Consider the following 21,172-nt stretch of genomic DNA (forward strand, 5'->3'; position numbering starts at 1 on the left):
GTTGTCAATGTTTGCTCAAAGCTTTTATCAAAAAAAAAATTGTTCAAAGTAAATTTCGAAATTAAAATATTTTATGTATTTTATATGGTATATAGTTTAATTTAAAATGATATATATATATATATATATATATATATCTTTTAATATTAATAATTAATAAAATTAGATTTTTTTACTTATATTATTTTGTAATAATTTGTATTTTATCATAAAAAAATTTTAAACGATGGATCACTTAAAAAATTAAAAATATAACATATACATGAATCTAAATTTTATTATATGGTTAATGTGGTTATTTAATATATTTTAATAATTTAAAATTAAACAAATATAATAGAAGATACACTAATTTTTATCAAATTTTTATTATTCAAAAGCATTAATTGTTATATATACTTTAGCCACATTAGATAATTCCGTAACTTTTATTTAAGGAAATAATAAATAACATTAATAATGAATTTAGGGTTAGTTTAATAAAAGATTATTATATAATTAGATGGACCAACCTATTTTCTAATGATTCTAAGAATAATCCTAGTGATAAAAAGAAGTCATAATGTTTTTCAATTAATATATAAGAGATCGAATGAAGTTTTATATTTGCTAGGAAAGGTTAAAGGTAAAAAGTTATATAATAGTAATATATATATATATATATATAAGGAAATAATAAATAACATTAATAATGAATTTATGATCAGTTTAATAAAAAAATTATTATATAATTAGATGGACCAACCTATCTTCTAATGATTATAAGAATAATCCTAGTGATAAAAAGAAATCGTAATGTTTCTCAATTAATATATAATAGATCGTTCAAGTTTTATATTTGCTAGGAAAGGTTAAAGGTAAAAAGTTATACAATAGTATATATATATATTGATTATATATATATATATATATTAATTATATATAAATATATGATAAATATTCTTTACTTTATATAATTAAAAAGAAATTATATATTATAGTTGATGCTTTGTTTGTCATCTAATTCATAACGTTTAGTGGAGGCCTAGAAAATGTGTAGGTAATCAGTTTGCGTTGAGGAGGCAGTTGTGGCATTGACGGTCATTCTCCAGCGCTTAAACGTTGAGCTAGTTCTTGATCAGACCTTTAGCATGACCACTGGAGCAACCATACACACCACCATTGTAAAAATTAAATTGTTCTCAAACTCTAGTTATTCAGAGTCTGTCTAGTTAAATATACTCTGATGTTGTTTTCTTTAAAAATCATTGCAGGGATTGTATACGAAGGTGAGCCAGAGGTAAAGCCAAAATATTACAGATGAAGTTCACATCTGTTTCATCAGTCTGTATGATTATTGATTTTGTCGTTAATATCTGTGTCATTGTTGTTGGAGGACATGTTAAAATATTTTGTACTATTTTATTTCTAATGAACCATAATTTCGTATCAAAGATGTTAACATAATGTTTCATTGTTGTTAGAGAAACGTTGTTTTAATGTTTCTATCTTCACTCGTACAATTACATTATCATGAGTCATGACGCCGAGATTCTATGAATCACTTTATTTTCGGATCATGAAATATAACAACTGCATTAATTTTATTGCGGCCAACATAATGGACCAAGAACATGTATCCCATCCCCCAACAAATGAAGACAAAATGCATAGGAAATTAGAGTTCCGTAAAAACAAGACAACTCAATTATTATTATGTTGTATTCTGAGATTCTTTGTCTCGAAGTCGATAAGGTAATGAACCAGTAACATATCCATGGTGGATGTTATCTCACTATTTGCATGTAATTAATATGTACCTTTTTCTCAAAAAGGAAGAAGAAAAACTAGTCGTGTTTCCGAGGTGAGTAAACCTATGTCATCATTTTTAAAATAAATTTTCTTTTCTCTACAAAACCTATTTACATGTGAAATATTTAACACTAGATGATAACCCGCGCGCATGCGTGGAGTGAGTTTGTTATACTAATGTGAATTGAGAGAAAGAATGAATTAATTATTCTTATTATTCTCTACGTCACGATACAATATATAGGGATACAACATTAGGGATTCAATATATAGGGATACAACGTTTAAGATAGAATTTGAGAAATATATATTTTGAATTGAAAACCATATTTTGAAGATTCGATTAGTTGCTAAAAATATGGTCAAATAGATTTTATTATAATAACCACTAAAATGAATTAATTAGTATATATGATAAAATAATAGGAACTGAATATATGTAATAATACGACCTACACTATCCCCTAGACTATATTTGCGAAGTGATTTATACACTTGTCGTCAATACAATCATTCTCGCTGAAAAATGCACTTAAAATAGATGACATGGTTTTAGAAAATAGTGACATGCATCATATTAATTGTAAGATGTAAAATTTTTTTATAAAAATTTATTTTATTTTGCAGAGATTTTAAATATGGTAATAAAAATAACTCATATATCATCATTAATGTCAATTTTTCATATAAATATTTATTTATGGTAAACTATTAAATATATTAATAATTCATATATCACAATTAAAATAATAAATATATGTATATATGTATCTCACATTAATAAAAATAAACTAAATAAAGTAACACTAATCCAAAAAAAAATTGATAGTTAAATATTTAAACATTATTTAAATTTATCCGTTCATCTTCATCATTTAAATTAATATAAAGATTTTTCAGTTTAATTAAAACAAACAAAGTCTCAAATTTATTAGAATTTATATTTATATGTAAATATATATATGTATATATTTAAAATTAAATGGGAAGATATATATATATATATATTTATATTTAAAATAAATAATCATTAAACACAATAATATAATTAAAATTATTTTTATAAAATCTAATTTTATCTTTATTAAAAAATAAATCAAATCAAATTTAAATAATTATACCAAATAAAAAAGAATAAGATTACAAAAATACGTTTATGATTTCTTATAACTATTGAAGTTAAAATATAAATTAATAATGTTGAAATATAAATCAAAATTTTCTTTTGAAATAAAAAATGTTATGTTAAAAGTTATTATTTCTGCGTATGGCGCAGAAAAACTCATACGCAGAAAAACTCCTAGTTTGTAAGTATATAAAAGGTGATTCTGTTTTAATATCATAGATTTTCGTGATACTAAAATTGCATTTTTTCCTTATTTAAAACGAGTTTAACATTGTCTACCTTAGACTTCTCTATTCGAGACTCAATTTCTCTAAGACATCTTGGATAAATAATGAAACGTTAGTACTCGAAGATCCTTTCATTTCCACAGCCTCTCTCGCCTTTACTGCAAGTTCTTGAACGCGTATCCTTCTTCCCAAGAACTCACCATCTTCATTTCCATCTTCGTCCATCAAAAGCTTTATAGCTTTCACAACACTATGTTTCTTGACCGACACTCCTACTCTTTCCTCGTCTCCCCATCTCACAGGAATCTCCGCACCAACCCTAACCCCAACCTTCAACACCTCCACTACGAGTTTCTCATTGAGAAACTGTTCAGCGAACATCGGCCATGTGATCATCGGTACACCAAAAGATACCCCTTCGATCACCGAGTTCCAACCGCAATGAGTCAAGAACCCTCCGGTAGAGCCATGTGAGAGTATCATAGCCTGAGGACTCCAACCCTTTATCACTATCCCTCTACCTCTAATCCTCTCTTCAAACCTTCCACGTTTTAGCCATTCATTTAGCATATTCATGTGTTTTTCCTCGGTCTTGATCACCCAAATAAAGGGCTTGCCTGATACTTCTAACGCTAACCCCAGTTCTATCAGTTGATTAGGTATTAGTCGACAGAGGCTACCTAGACAAACATACAAGACAGACTTTGGTCTCATCGAATCTAGAAACTTCAAGCATTCAGTCTCACTAATCGCAATGTTACAGTTGTTTCCTCTATCAAATAAATCCACCATACGATCATTGCATAAAGAAACTGGTCCAATGAACCATACCTTCTTCTTAATGGCTTTAGCGTAGGCCTCTGCGTAGCCAGGTTCCAGTTTGTGGAAGCTATTAACAATAACCCCAAAGGCTTCAGATTCAGATTCACGCATCTTCTCGCGAACGTCATCCATATTTTCTAATTTCCTGAACGCACCTGGTAACTGAGATCCAGCTATCTCGACCTTATGTGGCATTTCTGGTATAGAGAAAGGCTCTGAGTCTGAAGAAACCGAGAGGTGCGGGCTATGAAGATGGACGTTGTGGGAGCTTAAAAGAGAGAAACAACACATTCCGTGGAACACAACCCTTGGGATCTTGAACCTTTTCGCGGTTTTGGACGTCCAAAAAAGGCATTTGTCGGAGATTATGCAACTCGGAGGGGTTTCTTGTTCCTCGAGAAACCTCTCCAAGGGCTCCTGAATCTTGTCCACAGCGTCGTAGAACTTCCTTAAGAGGTCTTTGGAGGGCAAAGTGTCGAGAGTCTCACAATTTTCTGGAAGACCAAATTCTTTGTAGGCAATTGGGAATGTCACCACGTTGATTTGGAAACCTGACTCTGACTTTGCGCGCTCAACTGTCTTCGCAAATCTTGAAGCATTTTGAGGGGTTGAAACTATGGTGATGATGTTGCCTTGTTCCGCAAGAATTTTGGAGATATCAACCATGGGGATTAGATGCCCTTGAGCCATGAGAGGCATCAATATAAAGTGAAGTCTTTTGGCTTTTGAAACCATTTTAGTTTCCATTTTTGGGTTTATCAAATGTTTGAAGATAAAGGATGCATAACATATTAGAGGATACACAGACAATCTGCTAATATGCATATATATATACATGTGTGAATGAATCTTTATAATGGAGTTTATTTAGTATTGGGTAGGTCTTCAAAACCTGTATATATTGACTTTGAATAAGTCATTATAAAAAACTATTGTTTAGAGAACCAACTACGCATTCATTATTGTTTAAAATTTTGATCGATGACGAAAGTGAGCCAGTTACTATACCATGACAATTGTGAGCTACCTCATTTTTATCAAGAAATGTATGAGGAAATTGAAATCCTTAACCCAGCTGACGTACCCGCATACACATACAATTTTAGTTGTGAGTTATTTTATCATTTATATAAAATAAATGAAAATTTCACTAGCATTTACGAAAAGGTAACTTCGTAGAATTATAATTATTGATTATGATATCAGTGTAAAATATACAACAAGGTCAAGCATCTGGCCAAAATATGAAGTCAATGAGCGTATCTAACAAGGTTGTACATAAACGTAAAGGTCACTGTGAGGACCGCTGGGGTCAGTTAACCTTTTCTGGTGTTGTCCCTGCCTAAAGGTTGATAACTGCTTTGTTCATCACATCGTTTAATTTGATTTTCTTTGTGGTGTAGTTCATCACTATATGTCTTAGAAACTGCATGGAAAATGCTGAGTTTGCCTATATGTCTAAGGAGTTCTTTTGCTCAATAGGTACAAATAAAATAAAACAAATATTTTGTTGGGATGACTAGCAAGTAACGATATTATGAATGACAACGCAAAAATATGCATTGAAAAAGGCAGGAAAATAGACAAAGTAATGTGAATCCTATAACATAATGTACATGTTGCGAAATTATCGAGATTATTATAAGCTAATGTAGTAAAACAGTTTGGGCGTTTTTATCCTAAACCAAAGTCTGAACTTTAATCCGAACCAAAATTCGATCTAAACAATTATTAAATAGTATCCGAAGAGGATTTAAAATCGACGTAGAAGCATTGCGATTGGCGATGTGTATGCTTCAGTATTCGACTTGTCAGAGTTTTGAAACGGACTACAAAGATTTGATCGCCATTATAAATGAGTCTCATGCTTGGCCAAGCTTTGCAACAGAATTGGAGAGGATAGCGACTCTGAAGATATGTTTCCCAGACTTCAAAATCAATCATATTCCATGAGCGCAAAATTAGATTTCGGATTCTTTAGCTAGGACTGCGAGGTTTTTTCGCAGAGAGTTTTATTTTGTTGGTTGTTCTATCCCGGTCTGGTTATCCAAACCACCTCAACCTTGAGTAATAGAATAGCCGTTCGTTGCCAAAAACAAAAATCGAGGTAGGTATTTTCAGGTTTGAACACAACCCGAACCGAAATCCAAAATAGGATCCAAAATTAGTTAAATATCTTAATTTTATTATATATGTTAAGGTAATTTAGATATTTAAGAGTTTATTAAAGATTTTTGTAGTTTGTTTTATTTGTTATATGGAGTAATTTTAGTTAATTTAGGTAGTTTAACTAGTTTTAAATTAGATTTTTGAATAATTTGTATATTTTCCATATCTTGGTCAATTTTTTAGTTTTTAAATTTTTTTAAAGTGATTTCAAACATTGGTAATAACTCGATATGAACTGAACCCAGAAGGAACCAAACTAAAACCGATTTGAAAATTAGTAAACCCGAATAGAATTTATGACCACAGTACCAGAAATCCAAAAAATTAAATTATTCAAACCGAATCCGAACAGAACAGCTAGGCTAGGCCTAGTATTAAAAATGAAAAATGATACATTCTATTATGTGTTTTTTAAGACTAAACCAAATACAATCCTATTATGTCTTCCGTCAATTATTTTGTCATTACAAAACTATAAAATGATTTAAGTGAAGGTTCCTCGACAAACTAGTTAAAAGTTAACGAATTTAAACAAAGAAAAAAACAAAATAGTTGAGGAACTACCCTTGTTTTTTTTGTCAAAAAAACAACTACCCTTGTTTTACCAGCAGCTATACCAAGAAATTTATATAACTACTCTAACTGAAAGCCAACTCGTAAATTTAAGCTAACTTTTTTTTTAAGAAATAAACCCCAAACATCACGGCAAAACTTGGTTCCTATTTGTTTGTAGGTTTTTTCTATTGAACTTCGTTTGAAAAGGACATTTTGTTTTTGGTTTAAAGAAAAAGGACACTTTGACACGTTCAATTGTGCGTCGGTTGTGAACAAACCAGCGTAGACTAGTTCAACCTTATGATTGATGTATATTTTGCTTTTGGTTAACCTTCTCTAGAATAATTGCGCGTCGGTGGTTAATCGCAGGGCCAATAGTTAATGCTATCACGTGGCGCCGTTTCTAAGCAAAAGTTTAGCGTATTGCTATTATGTTTACATGTAATTTTGCGTTTTTTTTTTGTTTTGAAAAGGGTAATTTTGCGTTTTCTTGCATAAGAAAATATTGAAATACTAATGTCTATGTCTCTATTCGTATTTAATTAAGACGGAACTAAAATAGTAATAAACTGGTAAAACCATATGATACATGCAAAACTGAAACTAAATCAAAGACATGCATAGCAAATTTTGGATATTTTAAGAAACTTCTATGCAATATTTCCTAAAACAACAGCTATCACACTTTTAAATAAAAAATACGCTTGAAAATTCTATTTTCCCCCGAAAAAAACTTAATTAACGACCCAGTTTACCATGTCGAATTTTGAATTTTCTATTTTTGTAGTTATACTAATATTAACCGAAGAAAAACCAAAACATAGGTAACGATTAATTAGAAGCAAAGCATAAAACCGTTGGTGCTAGGTTTAATTTATACACTGGAACCTCTATAAATTAATATTCGATAAATTAATAATCTCTATAAAATAATAAATTTTATCGGTTTCAGTTTGAACCGGTTCAAAATTTGACACAAATCGATAAAATAATAAGATAATAATTTAAAAAAAAATTGTGTAAATATATGGTCCCATTAAAATTATAAATTAATAATTTCTATTTATACATATTTTATATAAGTGAGAACATATTATTATATTGTTTATTTTATATTCACATTGGAATTATATTTATATTTCTTTAACACATAATATTTTTTTGATGAAATTTAGTAATATAATATCTAAAACCACATTTAAGTTCTATGCAATATACATTATATACACCATATATTATAATAAAGTTAATATAAATGTCAAATTTCAAAAACAAATAACAATTAGTGTCTATACACTAAAATCAAATATTTGTCTTATGTTAAAATAAATATATCTTAAAATAAAAATCTAAATAAGAATTTTTTTTTATAAATTAATATCTCTATAAATCAATAAAATTTCAAAGTCTCAACAATATTAATTTATAGAGGTTGACAAAATTAATATCATTTGGTGAGAAGAATATGGATCATGTTTTAAACCTCCCTAAGCAACTCAGAAGCGATTTAGTCATTAATATTGTCTTCCTTAAGAGATTACTTAAGAGATTAATTGGGAATCGATATATCCAAATATCCCACAAATTTGAAAATAAAGCAAATGCAGTGTAAGTTACAGTAGAGCATCTATAAATTAATATTCGATAAATTAATAATCTCCATAAATTAATAAATTTTGTTGTTCCCAACTTAGACCAGTTCAAAATTTCACACAAATCGATCAAAATAATAAGATAATAATTTTTTAGAATATTTTATGTAAATGTATGGTCTGATTAAAATCATAAATTAATACTTTTTATGTATACATATCTTATTATATAAAGCTTAGTTCTTAAAGCTGTTAATTAACATGATCGTGACACAACAATTATATATTTAAGATAGTGACATGTGTTAATCTATCTCATAAATAAAAATATATATACTAAGATATTAACAAAAAAGAATTTTATTAAAAATCTTATTATATATTATTTAATAGTAATTTTTCTTTTTTAAAATCCTAATCAAAAGATAATTGCAAAATATTATTTCTAATATTGTGACAGTTGTTTAAATATATAATGATTAAAAATATATATAATATCTTATTATATAAAACTTAGTTCTTCAAAATTGCTAATTAACATGATCGCGACACATAGCAATTATATATTTAAGATTGTGACATGTGTTAATCTATCTAAAAATTAAAAATACATATACTAAGATATTAAAATCTTATTATATATATTATTTCATAGTAATTTTCCATTTTTAAAAATTCTAATCAAAAGATTATTGCAAAAGATTATTTGATAATAATTTTACTTTTAATATTGTGACATGTGTCTAAATATATAATGATTAAAAATATATATAATAAGATAATAAAAATGAATTTTGAAAAAAATACTTTTAAAAATTATTTAAAAGTAAAAGCGATTTTAAAAAAATTATTTAGTAGTAATGTTTTTAGAAATTTTTCTTTTTCAAAATCCTAAAAAAATAGATTTGAAAACAATTTATTTGATATAACTTTTCTTTTCTAAACTTTTAATAAAAATATAATTATAAAAATGTGACACATGGTAGTTATATATTTAAAAATGTGATATGTTTTAAACTATATCATAATCAAAAATATATATACTAAAATAATAAAAACGATTTTTCTTAAAAATAAATATTACTTAATAGTCTTATTGTTATTATTATTATTATTATAATAATAATAATAATTATTATTATTATTATTATTATAATAATAATAATTATTATTATTATTCATTATAATGTTTGTTTTAAAATATACTAAACATAGAGAATTATAAAAGATAAACATTAACTTTTAAGAAAAAATTGTTAAAAAAAAGAATTGTAAAATCCTACAAGTACAATAAATTATTTAATAAAAACATGAAGAAAACTAACTTTAAAATAAATAATATTACTTTTTTAAAGAATAATTAAAAAAAAAAATTGAAAAAGTAATCTGATTATTTTCTTACAAGCAAATAACTTTCCTTTTTAATAGATAACTAGGTTAAGATCCATGCAATTGCACGGAATGAACGTTATATATAAAAATAATTTTTATATATTATTATTTATTTGTGTTCATTTACATATTATGTATATAATTAAATTAGAGTAAGCACATAAATCAAAACAATACCTTTTGTTTATTTACGATATTTATTTGGTAAATAAATCAAAATAATCATTTTATTTATTTTATATGGTATATATATAACTAAATTTCAATGACATGGAAATAAATATATAGTATATTTTGATAAAAATATTTTATATTGAAAACTCATACTCATATGATAAACACAAAATATCTAATGTGCGAGCTTGTCAATGCAAATTTCAAAATTAAAATATTAAAATTTCTTTTTTCAATACAAATTTAGAAATTAACATATTTTGTATTTTTATATGTTGTATAGTTTAATTTAAACTATATTAATATATAATATGAATGTCTATTAAACGAGACTCATATTCATACGATTTATGATCGTTTGTATCTTGTTATTACAAAATAGTTAAACTATTGATCACAAAACATTAGTGTGAGACATTTAACGCTTTTAGTAATTTATAGTCGTTTTAAAATTCAAAATATAACATGTTAGAAAAAATATTTTTTTTATTATACGGTTAATATGATTGTTTAGTATCTTTTAATAATATAAGATTAAACAAAAAAAAACTAAGATACAAAAATTATTATCAAATATTTATTATTCATAATCTTTAATTTTCATATATATGTTAATCATATTAGGTAATTTTGTAGATTTTATTTAAGGAAAATGCGAGAATATTCTTTTGTACATTATTTATCAATTTGATATTTAGTTTAAAAAATATAATATAAGTTAAGATGCTACAAAACAATGTTGTAATGTTTTTCAATTAATATATAAGGGATTGTATGTTAAAAAATTATGACAAAAAATAGCTATAAATATTTCACATATGTATTTAGGTTTATGCTTCCACATATTATTTTTAGAAAACACAATAGTATTTACATGAAAAGTATTACCTGAGTGTTTTTTTTTAATTTCTTGATACAACTCAACTTTTTAATCTAAATGAGTATGTGTGAATATGATAAATATGTGTATGTATGTATAAGACAAAATATATAAATAATTAAACAGAAATTTTTCATTAAAAATAAATAGTTGTATAAACATCTAAAAAAATTAATTTCTTTTTTAAAAGTCGAAATAAAATAAAAAGGAAAATGATTGCTGACTACATGAAGTATTGGCCATCACATGGCTAACCATGCAAACTAAATTAATGTATACGTAGCCACACGACAACATCCCTCAACTTAATTAAAACGTAAAAGTAATCTTATTTTTCTTATAATTTACTAACTTTACTTATTAATAAATTTGTGTTAAAAATATAAACCAAAATTAACTTCATATATTTCACCTGATATGATTGTGATATGTGTGAATTAAAAAAATTAGATTATGAATGTGTCAATAAAAACTTCTATTATGTGAAAATAAGTTTTTTTTCCCTAAAATCTTAAATAAAAGATATTTCTAAAAGATAATTCTTTTCTAATCTTAACCAATTAAGAATTTTTCTTTTTTTTTTAAATTGTGACAAGAGAGAATTGTAAAATTTTAATTAAAAGTAATTTTTACTTCAAAACTTTAATGATAAACATGATAGTAACACTTATTCAATTAAGAAGAAAATTTGTAAAAATATTAATGATATTGAAAAAAATGAATTTTGAAAATTTCAACTTTTAAAAATAGTCAATATTAATTGGAAATAGTTATTTGATAGAAATTTTGTTTTTTTAAATCCTAGACAAAATATAATTGTAAAAAAATTATGTAATATAATTTCCTTTTCAAAAATTCTACAAAACTGTAAAAGAATATTTCGTAGTTGTTTTCCTTTTTTATAAAACAAAAATCATAAACAAAAGAAATTTGTATAATATTTTTAAGTCCTAACCAAAAGAGAATTGTAAAAATTTATTTGATATTATTTTTAAGAGAGTTTTGATGATGAACATGATAATAAAAATTATTTAATTTACAAAGAAGTGTAAAATTAGTATTGATACGAATTGTAAAAATAACAATTTTAAAAATATTTATTCATAACTAAAAATAATTATTGATAGCAATATATTTTTTCTGAAATTGTAAAGAGAAGATAACTATAATATGTTATATGACAGTAATTTACCTTTTCTAAAATCTTTTAAAAATATTGTAAAAGAGTATTTAATATTATTTTTTATTTTTTAATTGTAAATAAAAAGAAGATTTATAAAATACAATGTGTTCCTTTTTAAAAAAATCCTAGCAAAATAAAATTTTAAAGACTTATTTAATAAAACGTTAAATTAGTACATAAGAACATGTATAATGTTGTCATTGATTCGATTGGTGTATTTAACTTTTATTTCTTTATACTTTTCATTTATTATTTCGGATTGTGTTCAGTTTAAATGTTTATGTATAGTATTTTCTCTAATCTTTAGTATAAAGTTTATAACAACTTATATATGCACTATGATTATAAAATACAAATATTAACTTGAACTTATATGTGAAAATAGGTTTTAATTATAAAATAACTCTCAAACAACATATGCAAAAAACAATCATAATACTAGAATAAAATGATTTATTATTTTATGGTTTTTATTAAATTAAAATATCAAACAAAACTCGTTGCAACGCAATGGGCTCATATCTTGTTTTATATAAGTAAGAGCCTATTATTATATTGTTCGTTTTATATTCACAATTGAATTATCTTTATATTTTTTTAATACTTGATATATTTTGATGAGATTTAACAATATTATATCTAAAACCACATTTAAGTTCTATGCAATATATATTATACACACCAAATAATATAATAAAATTAATATAAATGTCAAATTTCAAAATAACAATTAATGTCTATACACTAAAATCAAATATTTTTTTATCCTTGAATAAATATATCTTAAAATAAAATTTAAATAAGAAATTTTTTGTAAATTAATATTTCTATAAATTAATAAAATTTCAAAGTTCCAACATTGTTAATTTATAGAGGTTCTACTGTATTTGTATAAATATACCAAAGATGTAGTCATTTAGTGGATACAAATTAGTTTGATTTCATTGTGCTATAAATTGAATTCTTCAGGCGGAGATGAATGATTTATTGCGTGTAATACTGCTAACAACCATTTAATCTCGAAAAAAAATTATGGGTTAGAAATTAGTAATTTCAGCAACAACAAAAATTGTTAACAGATTAAGAGGCTCAAGTTTCCCAGACTTCCCCACCTTCGTCAAGTCAATTTCAAATAATAAACAAAAGAATTACTGAAAACTTTGGAGAAAATAGAAAGCATGTGTGATTTGCTCTAGAGGTCAGGCCAGATTGTATAAGAGACTATACAAGGAAACTGCTACAAAATGTGTTTTCTAGCCATTACGTAAAATAAATTGGGCCCTCGTGAGTCGTGAGTCGTGAGTCGTGACTTGTGTTACTACCACATGCGGCTATATCTGTTCCAACTAATTTTGGGGTTAGAAAGAACAAGAAAATTGGACTTCTTCGACAATATCGGTGTTGGCTATGGGCCCGTATATGAATCAGGGCCCAGGAGTTAACTCGACCCAATTATTCGATAAAAACAAAAGTGAAATCTAACTAACAAAAGATAGTCGGTTTACCTGCTTGTCAGGACGATTTGGCACACGCAACTGGGTGTAAAGAAAAGGACGTCAACACCCTAAAAATACGCCGAACATAGCTGTCAAGACAACTCTGCCGGTTATTGTTCCAGGTCAGAGAAATAATATGAAAGAAGAAGGGATCGACATGAAGAAAAGTCTATAAAAGAGAGCAAAGCAAACCAGAGAAGAAAAAAGAAGGGACCGAGAGAGAGGGAGAGGGAGAGGGAGGTAATAATCGATGTCCAGTTAGTCATTTTGACAACGAATTCATTCTCTTTTGTATTTCCATTCGGAAATATAACTTAAACACTTTGATAAACAAAAATTTTGACCTCTAAACACTATTTATTATCTTTAAGTTTGACTAGATCCATACGAGCGGATAATATATTTAAATTTGTTACATTTATCATTTTTATTTCTATGTGAATTATAGTATATTAAATTATATTATAACTAAATTTCAAATTTGATTTTTTTTTAATATATTTTTAGTTTGAAGTAAGTATCTCTATTATATGTAACAAAATTAACTAATAAAATATGAAGAATCAAGTCCGAGATTTTAGAGTTATGTTAAAAATATAATTATGTATAGAACGTAAATTATCTTAGTTTAAAAGATTGGAATCTCATCTCGAATAAATTAACGAAAATAAAAAGTACTCCAATAACCAACTTAAAATATAAAACCCCATTTAAAAAAAAAAAGCGTACTTAATAATATTTTTTTATGTGTAATAGTTGAAAACTGACAATTGAATATCGATCTAAAATATTATTTTAATATATCTAATGGTAAAATATTAATTGTAATAAACAAATTTTGAATTTTGTAATATTACTTGAATTAGAAGTTTTTAAAATCTAAAATCTATTTTATTAACATAATATAGTTTTATTCATATATGAGATATTACCATATTTTAAAAAGTTTACCAAAAATATAAATTAACATTAAATACAATGCAATTTCATCAATTTCAATAGACATGTCATATTTGTTTTGTGAAATTGATTGTAGAATTGACATGTGGCAAAATCACTTCGCAAATATAGTCTAGGGGAGTAATGTTATTTGCTTAAAACTTTTTGTCACATTTTTTGACGTTATATCCTTCTAATAATTGTAATTCGTTGGCGGCATGTTTTAAATGTGTATATTTCTAAGTTTTAAAATGGTTATAACATGTACTTCCATTCGTTTTCCTGTATCTGCTAATGTACTTTGTATATTTTTAAAGATGTCAATAATCTATAGGTTTTGATTTACAATGTTGTATCTATTTACTCATTGAAAAAGAAGCTGACTAAATTGTGGATATTTTATAAGATACAATAGCTTTACATATGTAATTTATGCCATTCAATTATTTTGGGGGGTAATTCTAGCAAATTTATTAGGTTATATTTTGTTGTTTATGTTCAATATTTTTCAAAAATATTAGTTATCATTCAATAATTATTAATTGTGATTTTCATGAATGTTTATATTTTATTTTTCAAGTTGGGTTGTGAGAGGAAACAATTAAAGATACATTACTCTAAAATAGCGATATATATGGGCAAGCACGTCGGCCTGGTTGTCAATGATGAGATCTTCAGTGATGGTCGAGACACTGAAGGTACGGTGGTTGGGTGTGAAGTTATAAAGTGTCACACGGATCTGAAACACACTCCTTGCCAGTAAGCTCTTCAAGGGAAGTAGCTCATCCTCTCCACCCGTTTGGTAGCTGTAGTAGGGCAGTAGTTTCAGAGGCATTGGTAGTGCATGTGAAAATGCCAAACAAACTGTAAATGTTTTGTGGGTAAATGAGAATACCTCTTTAAGCGCAAGGACAACAAATTCTTTGTTGGTAAGCTTTGTCATCTCCTTATCAAAGACAACAAACATAGCCGGTATCTTTGCCGTCATCCACAGCAAGCTCAACACAGAACCTTAGATAGAGGAATCCCAAGGTTGTTGACTACTTAAACTGAAGGTTTGCTTTAATAAATGGAAAAGAAATTATAAAAAAAATAGAGAAAAGGGATGTGTACACACCTCACCTTAGCTCCACTCTCCATAACGAATCTCAAGACACCATATCAAGCCCTATACAATACAATATCATTTCAAAATCAGCAAGAGAAATGAAAACTACACAACAACTTTAGAGAAACTGCCACTGTCCCTATGAAGGAAATGGCTTGATAACTAAACTAAGCACACTCTCTCTTTTGGGATGTGAGCAAAATCAAGTATCAGTTGATGAATAATATTTCGCAGTAAACATTAAAAACTATACTTGCCAACGGCAAGACCACCCCATTCAACTTAGCAAAGAACACACCGTCGGCTACAAACTACAGAAACTCAACACAGATACAATTCAAACTACGATTCCGCGAAGGAGATCAATGAGGACAGAAAAGGACACAATGAAACTCACCTTCCTCTTCTTGCTGATTTGTGTCGCCCTGATGTTAAAGCCGCTGAAACCATAGGGTTGGTTCGAAAGAGCGGTAGTCACGGGCGGATATTTCGAGGTGTTTGCCGACGACGGATAGTGGTATCAAAGTAAAACACCTAAATCACAAAGAACTCAAAAAAGTCAACGCCAGTAGAATAAGAGAGTGAAAGAGAGATGACAGAGACAGAGTTAATAAGGAACCTTGGAATCAAGCTGCAACTCTTTGCTCTCGTGCTCGTCGGACGTAGTAATTGAAGAGATCGAGGAACCAGGAGATGCCAGAGGAAGGAACGATGATGATTGACCTCGAACCCGACGTCTTCTCCGATATCTTCAGGTACTTCCCGCGAGGATTCTCCTTGAGATCTAAGTAGAATAGCTTTTGCTCCACTTGCAACGTCTTGCTCACCAATTCAAGCTCATCGAGGACCTGTCAGAACCTGCCACCTATATATTTTCATGTATTGAGAGTTGCTTAAAACCACGCTCTCAAGAGAGTTTAAATAACATCAAAGAAGAACTGTTTCTACGATTTACCTCAGATATCTTCAGGAAATGGCCCCTGTTATTATTCCCAAGATCAAAGAAGAACCGTTTCTGGTCAGCTCTGATTACCTTAGAAACACCGGTTTCATCCTGGCCTGTCGAGTCAGTTGCTCGATCAACAGTAGAAGAGGAGGGTTGGTTACCATGGTCAGGTATAAATCCAACGCCCACATCATCTGAAAGTCCAACCAGATGTTCCTCTGCATCAGAAGGCTTCTGTTTTCAAGAGGAAGTGAGAATAAGACCCGAGAGAAACAGAGAGCTTATAGCTTATTAGTTAACACCAGTAGAGAGTATCCCAACCTGATTCGGCACCATAAGCCCTGATGCTTCAAGGATCTCAGCCAATATGTTCCTGAAAGCCGCCCATCCTTAATCAGAGAAAAAGGGTCCATCTGTTTAGATAAGAGTATATATAAAGTGGAATGCAGGAGGTGTTACGAACGTGATCCACTATTGATTAACAGAGTAAAGATGGAGACGTGGAGGTAGAGTAAGAGAAACAGATTCATGGAAACACAAACAGTCGCTTTGTGTTTGGATTAGTTAACTCCATTGAAGAGAACGTTTCGAAACCGAAGAGATCTACTGGGCCATATAAATGATTTTCTTTAACCAAAGTCCATTCTAAGACTCAGGTTTCTCAAAACTAATAACATAATGCGAAGCTCGTTAACAGACCAGTCCAATAATAAAAAAATTACGGATTAACAAAAGAAGCCCAATTCCGTACAATTTATGGATCAAAAAAAGACAGCCCAAACCGTGTCTGACTTGGAAGAAACACGCAACCCTATTGGATGATTTAATCTGTCGACGTGGAAGGCCTCCCTGAGGAGTATATTCTCCTTTTAGTATAGTTTTGATTACTGGTTTAGGAATTAGGATCCAACAATTGGGCCTTAATACTATTGTAGTAAGAAAAAATTGATTTTTTTTTTATTTTAAAAAATATCTTGCAAAAGGCTAAGCCTAATTAACTTTGTTTTAGACAAAAACTTATTTTCTTTAACGTGAAGATTTAAAAATTATATTTAGAAACAATAACATTCTTAACAACAATAACTAAAACTCTCCATTAACTATATTTGAGATTGTGATTTCTCCTTGATGTCTTGAATGAGCATTGTTATATTAGAATGCGAAGATCTCCCTTCTTCCAAAGCCTTATTTGCCATGCCACTAAGTTCTTTAACTCTTCTTATTCTTTCTTGTGCTTCTTCACTATCACCCATCAGCTCATCCACAGCCTTTCTCACACTTTCTCTACTCACCATCACTCCTATCTCTTCTTCTTTCCCATATTGCATGGATTTCTCTACTCCTATCTTTAATCCTGCTTTTAATATCTTCACAACTAACTTCTCATTGTAGAATTGTTCAGCAAACAAAGGCCATGTCAATAATGGGACTCCTGCAGTAATTCCCTCTAGAATCGAGTTCCATCCACAATGAGTCAAGAACCCTCCTATTGATGCATGTGAGAGGATGAACACTTGTGGTGCCCAACCATTGATCACAAGTCCTCTATCTTTGATCCTCTCTTCAAATCCACTTTCTTGCATCCATTTCCCTAGCCCTTCATATTTTCCCCATTCTCTTATAACCCATACGAAAGGCTTATTAGATTCCTCAAGGCCTAGACCTAGCTCCTTGAGCTGAGCCAAGGGGAGATTGCATAGACTACCAAGGCAAACGTAGAGCACTGAACCCTTTTCTCGCGAGTCAAGCCAATGAAGGCATTGGTCTTGACCAATGGAAGCCTTGTCTCCTCTCTTAACTTTGTCAAGCTCTAAGTTATTGCACAAGGCAACAGGTCCTACACACCAGACTTTTCCTCCTCTTGCTTTCTTATATTCTCTTACATAATCAACTTCTAACTCTTCGAAGCTGTTCACAATAACACCATAAGAGTCAATATCACTTTCAATAATCTTGTCCGTACCCTCTTTCATAATTCCTTCAACAGGCTGAAGGACTGAGATCTGAGGCTTAGTGAACTCAAGTCTATCAGGCAACCCATGCAAATCGAAATACTCGTCGTTTGATTCTACAGCTTTCAAAATCCCACTTTCTCGAACCACGTGTATGCATGCAAGGCTGAAACAAGAAAACCCATGGAAGAGAAGTTTGGGAATCTTGAGTTTCTTGGCAAGGCTTGACGTGAAAGGAAGGCTCATGTCTCCAATGATGCAGCTCGGTCGTGGCTGAACCATCTTCTCCATAGCCTTTTCGACTTGTTCCTCAAGCGTGTTTGCCGCGTGAAAGAACTTAACCAAATCGGCTGCTGAGTCTAGCATGTCTACACTCTCGCACCCTTCAGGTAGACCAGCTAGTTGAAAGGGAAATTTAATTTCAACGATGTTGATAGTCGAAAAGGTAGAGGAAGAAGAGAGTGAGGACTTGATCCTGGCTACGTTTTGAGTAGTTGTGATGATGGTGACAGTCACACCTTGACGCTGGGACAAGAGCTTAGAGATATCGACCAGTGGGATCATATGGCCTTGAGCCATAAAGGGTATTACGACGAAGTGAACAAGATCATGTGAAGACATTGTGGTAGATCTTACAATTTGAAAGATAAGAAAACTAAATGTTTTGGGATTGAATATAAGGTAATTTTTCAACAAATGATACATGTAAATGTATAGCTACGCGGATAGAGTTTATATACACCATTTGTTTTGACCCGTCTTGAGAGCCGACGTTAAAATATTAGAATTTACTTTTCCAATAAAACTTTGAATTGAGTTTTGCTTCCTGCTGTAAGAAAAAAATCAACAAACAATAGTATGTGACAGTGTTTTATAAAATATCCATCTGGAAAGTATATAGACGTGTCGTTATTTAAATCGAACCATAACATGTCTCGTCCTTCTCTTGAATAAACATCATGAAATGGGGCCAAGAAGACAATAATTAGTTTAATTACAAAAGTCGCGGTTCAAATAAAGTCTGCTAAACTATATACTATTTGAAGAAAATTAATTAGTGTTATCAACAATCAACCATCGTTAGCTTTATTCAACATAAGAGATTTCTTCGGTCGTGTTCAATTTATTTGGCAAAACTAATTTTATAGTTGACTTTTTTAATAAACTAGCTTCGCTCTAACTTTTAGTAAGCTAGTACAGGTAGACCTGGGACGGATCGAATATTCGAGCAATTTTAAGGTATCTGGATCTGAATTCTTATCCGGCGGATCCATAATTTTATAATCTTTATCCGGATTCGGAGTTCTCAGATATCCTTCTAAAAATTGTAATATCCGGCGGATATCTGGATCCAGAATTGGATTCTTAAAATAAATAAAAAACAATATTAATATATATATATAAAATATGAACAATAATTTAAAAATAAAAAAATATATAATGTTTTTAATTATTTCTATGTATAATATTACAAAATTTACATAAAATTTATATATACTATTATAAAAATGAAAATATATTAAATAAAATTAATTTATATATATATATATTACTATTTTGAAATATTTATCGATAAAACTTACGGATTCGAATATCCGGACTAAAAATTAAGATATCCGGATCCGGATCCGGCTTTGACGGATCCAACATTTTACTATCCAGATCCGGATTCGATCCCTTCGGATATCCGGATTTTCGGATCGTATTCGGATCGAATTTCGGATCAAATCTCAGATCGAATACGGATCTCGGATAAAAATTCCAGGCCTAAGAGCAGGATTGCAGCACAGTTACTTTTTACAATATCAGAAAAACAAAAGAAATGATATTTACGATTGAAAATAAGGTCACTCTTTAGAAATAATGCAGCTAGTAGGCTAGTAGCTACGTCAGCGTTTAGATCACAAAATTGTGTTCGACAATTCTAAAGCGCCGACGGAAGCATAATTAAGATAAATCAAAGTATCTCTTTAGTCCAGAGAGGGTTCATCTTTTCAATTTTTTATTATTAAAATTTTTTTTTTTTGATTTAAAAAAAAAAAAAAAAACTAGACCAATCGCGGGCCGGCACGACACGGGGGGCCCGCGCTATAGTGATGAACTTTAGGAGAGAAGAGTTCAGTCCAAAGAACTTTAGGAGAGAAAGGTTCATGGGATTGAATTATTTTATTTTATTTTTTTTTTATTTCTGTGTGAACTCCCCCCATAAACCCTCAGTGCGGATGCTATTAGTCTTACGAATGTATTAGTTTCATCATCTTTTTTTTTCTGTAAATTCTAGCCAGAATAAAGGTCTCAGAAGTGTAAAAGCTACGTACATATAAGTTCATCTGATGCATAGATGTTTTTTTGGTAAAAATCTGCTACATAGATGATATAACCAAAAAGAAAACAATTTACTGAATGCATCTTAATCATCAATTATAACCAAAAAACAATCACTTAAAATCATTATATATAATGTTTTTGGTTTTGCAGAGAGGCTCTGAGTCTAGAGGTTCCCTTGCGCTGGTGCTTATCGGTTTCTCTCATAAAGGAAGATTATTAATAACTAGTAGTTTTTCCGCGCTTTGCGCGGATGTTATTATATATTTGTGCATTGCATTTGTTCCAAGAAAGTTATTTTCTGCGTAGGAATTCCTCAAATCTATTTTTTTCTTTGTTCTGGATGCTGGTTGAGTGTTGCCAGGAAATCCTCTCAAAGCTCTAGTGTTAAGTCCACCGTACGGCCCCATGTTACCATCATCTCTTAACCATTACTAAAGAATTCCTAGGCAGAAAATATCAGATGCACATGATCGTTTATAATCTTCACGCCGA

At 29.2% G+C, this 21,172-nt stretch overlaps 3 protein-coding genes across 3 annotated transcripts; all 3 read right to left on the minus strand.

Moving 5' to 3' along the window:
* Positions 1-3,169: 3,169 nt before the first annotated feature.
* On the minus strand, positions 3,170-4,768 carry LOC106310173 (UDP-glycosyltransferase 73D1-like). The gene has a single exon (XM_013747393.1). The coding sequence runs from the start codon at positions 4,711-4,713 to the stop codon at positions 3,208-3,210; it is 1,506 nt and encodes a 501-aa protein (XP_013602847.1). The 5' UTR covers positions 4,714-4,768; the 3' UTR covers positions 3,170-3,207.
* Positions 4,769-16,080: 11,312 nt separating this feature from the next.
* On the minus strand, positions 16,081-16,930 carry LOC106309109 (transcription factor Pur-alpha 1-like). Its single transcript, XM_013746178.1, has 4 exons — positions 16,864-16,930; positions 16,722-16,789; positions 16,410-16,634; positions 16,081-16,302 (listed from the first exon to the last, which is right to left on the minus strand). Exons 1-4 carry the CDS (start codon positions 16,928-16,930, stop codon positions 16,081-16,083), a joined length of 582 nt encoding a protein of 193 aa, XP_013601632.1.
* Positions 16,931-17,409: 479 nt separating this feature from the next.
* LOC106310189 (UDP-glycosyltransferase 73C7) lies at positions 17,410-19,047 on the minus strand. The gene has a single exon (XM_013747412.1). It carries the CDS (start codon positions 18,971-18,973, stop codon positions 17,501-17,503), a length of 1,473 nt encoding a protein of 490 aa, XP_013602866.1. The 5' UTR covers positions 18,974-19,047; the 3' UTR covers positions 17,410-17,500.
* Positions 19,048-21,172: the final 2,125 nt, after the last annotated feature.

This window comes from Brassica oleracea, chromosome C8 (genome assembly GCF_000695525.1).
Source record: "Brassica oleracea var. oleracea cultivar TO1000 chromosome C8, BOL, whole genome shotgun sequence".
NCBI lineage: Eukaryota > Viridiplantae > Streptophyta > Magnoliopsida > Brassicales > Brassicaceae > Brassica > Brassica oleracea.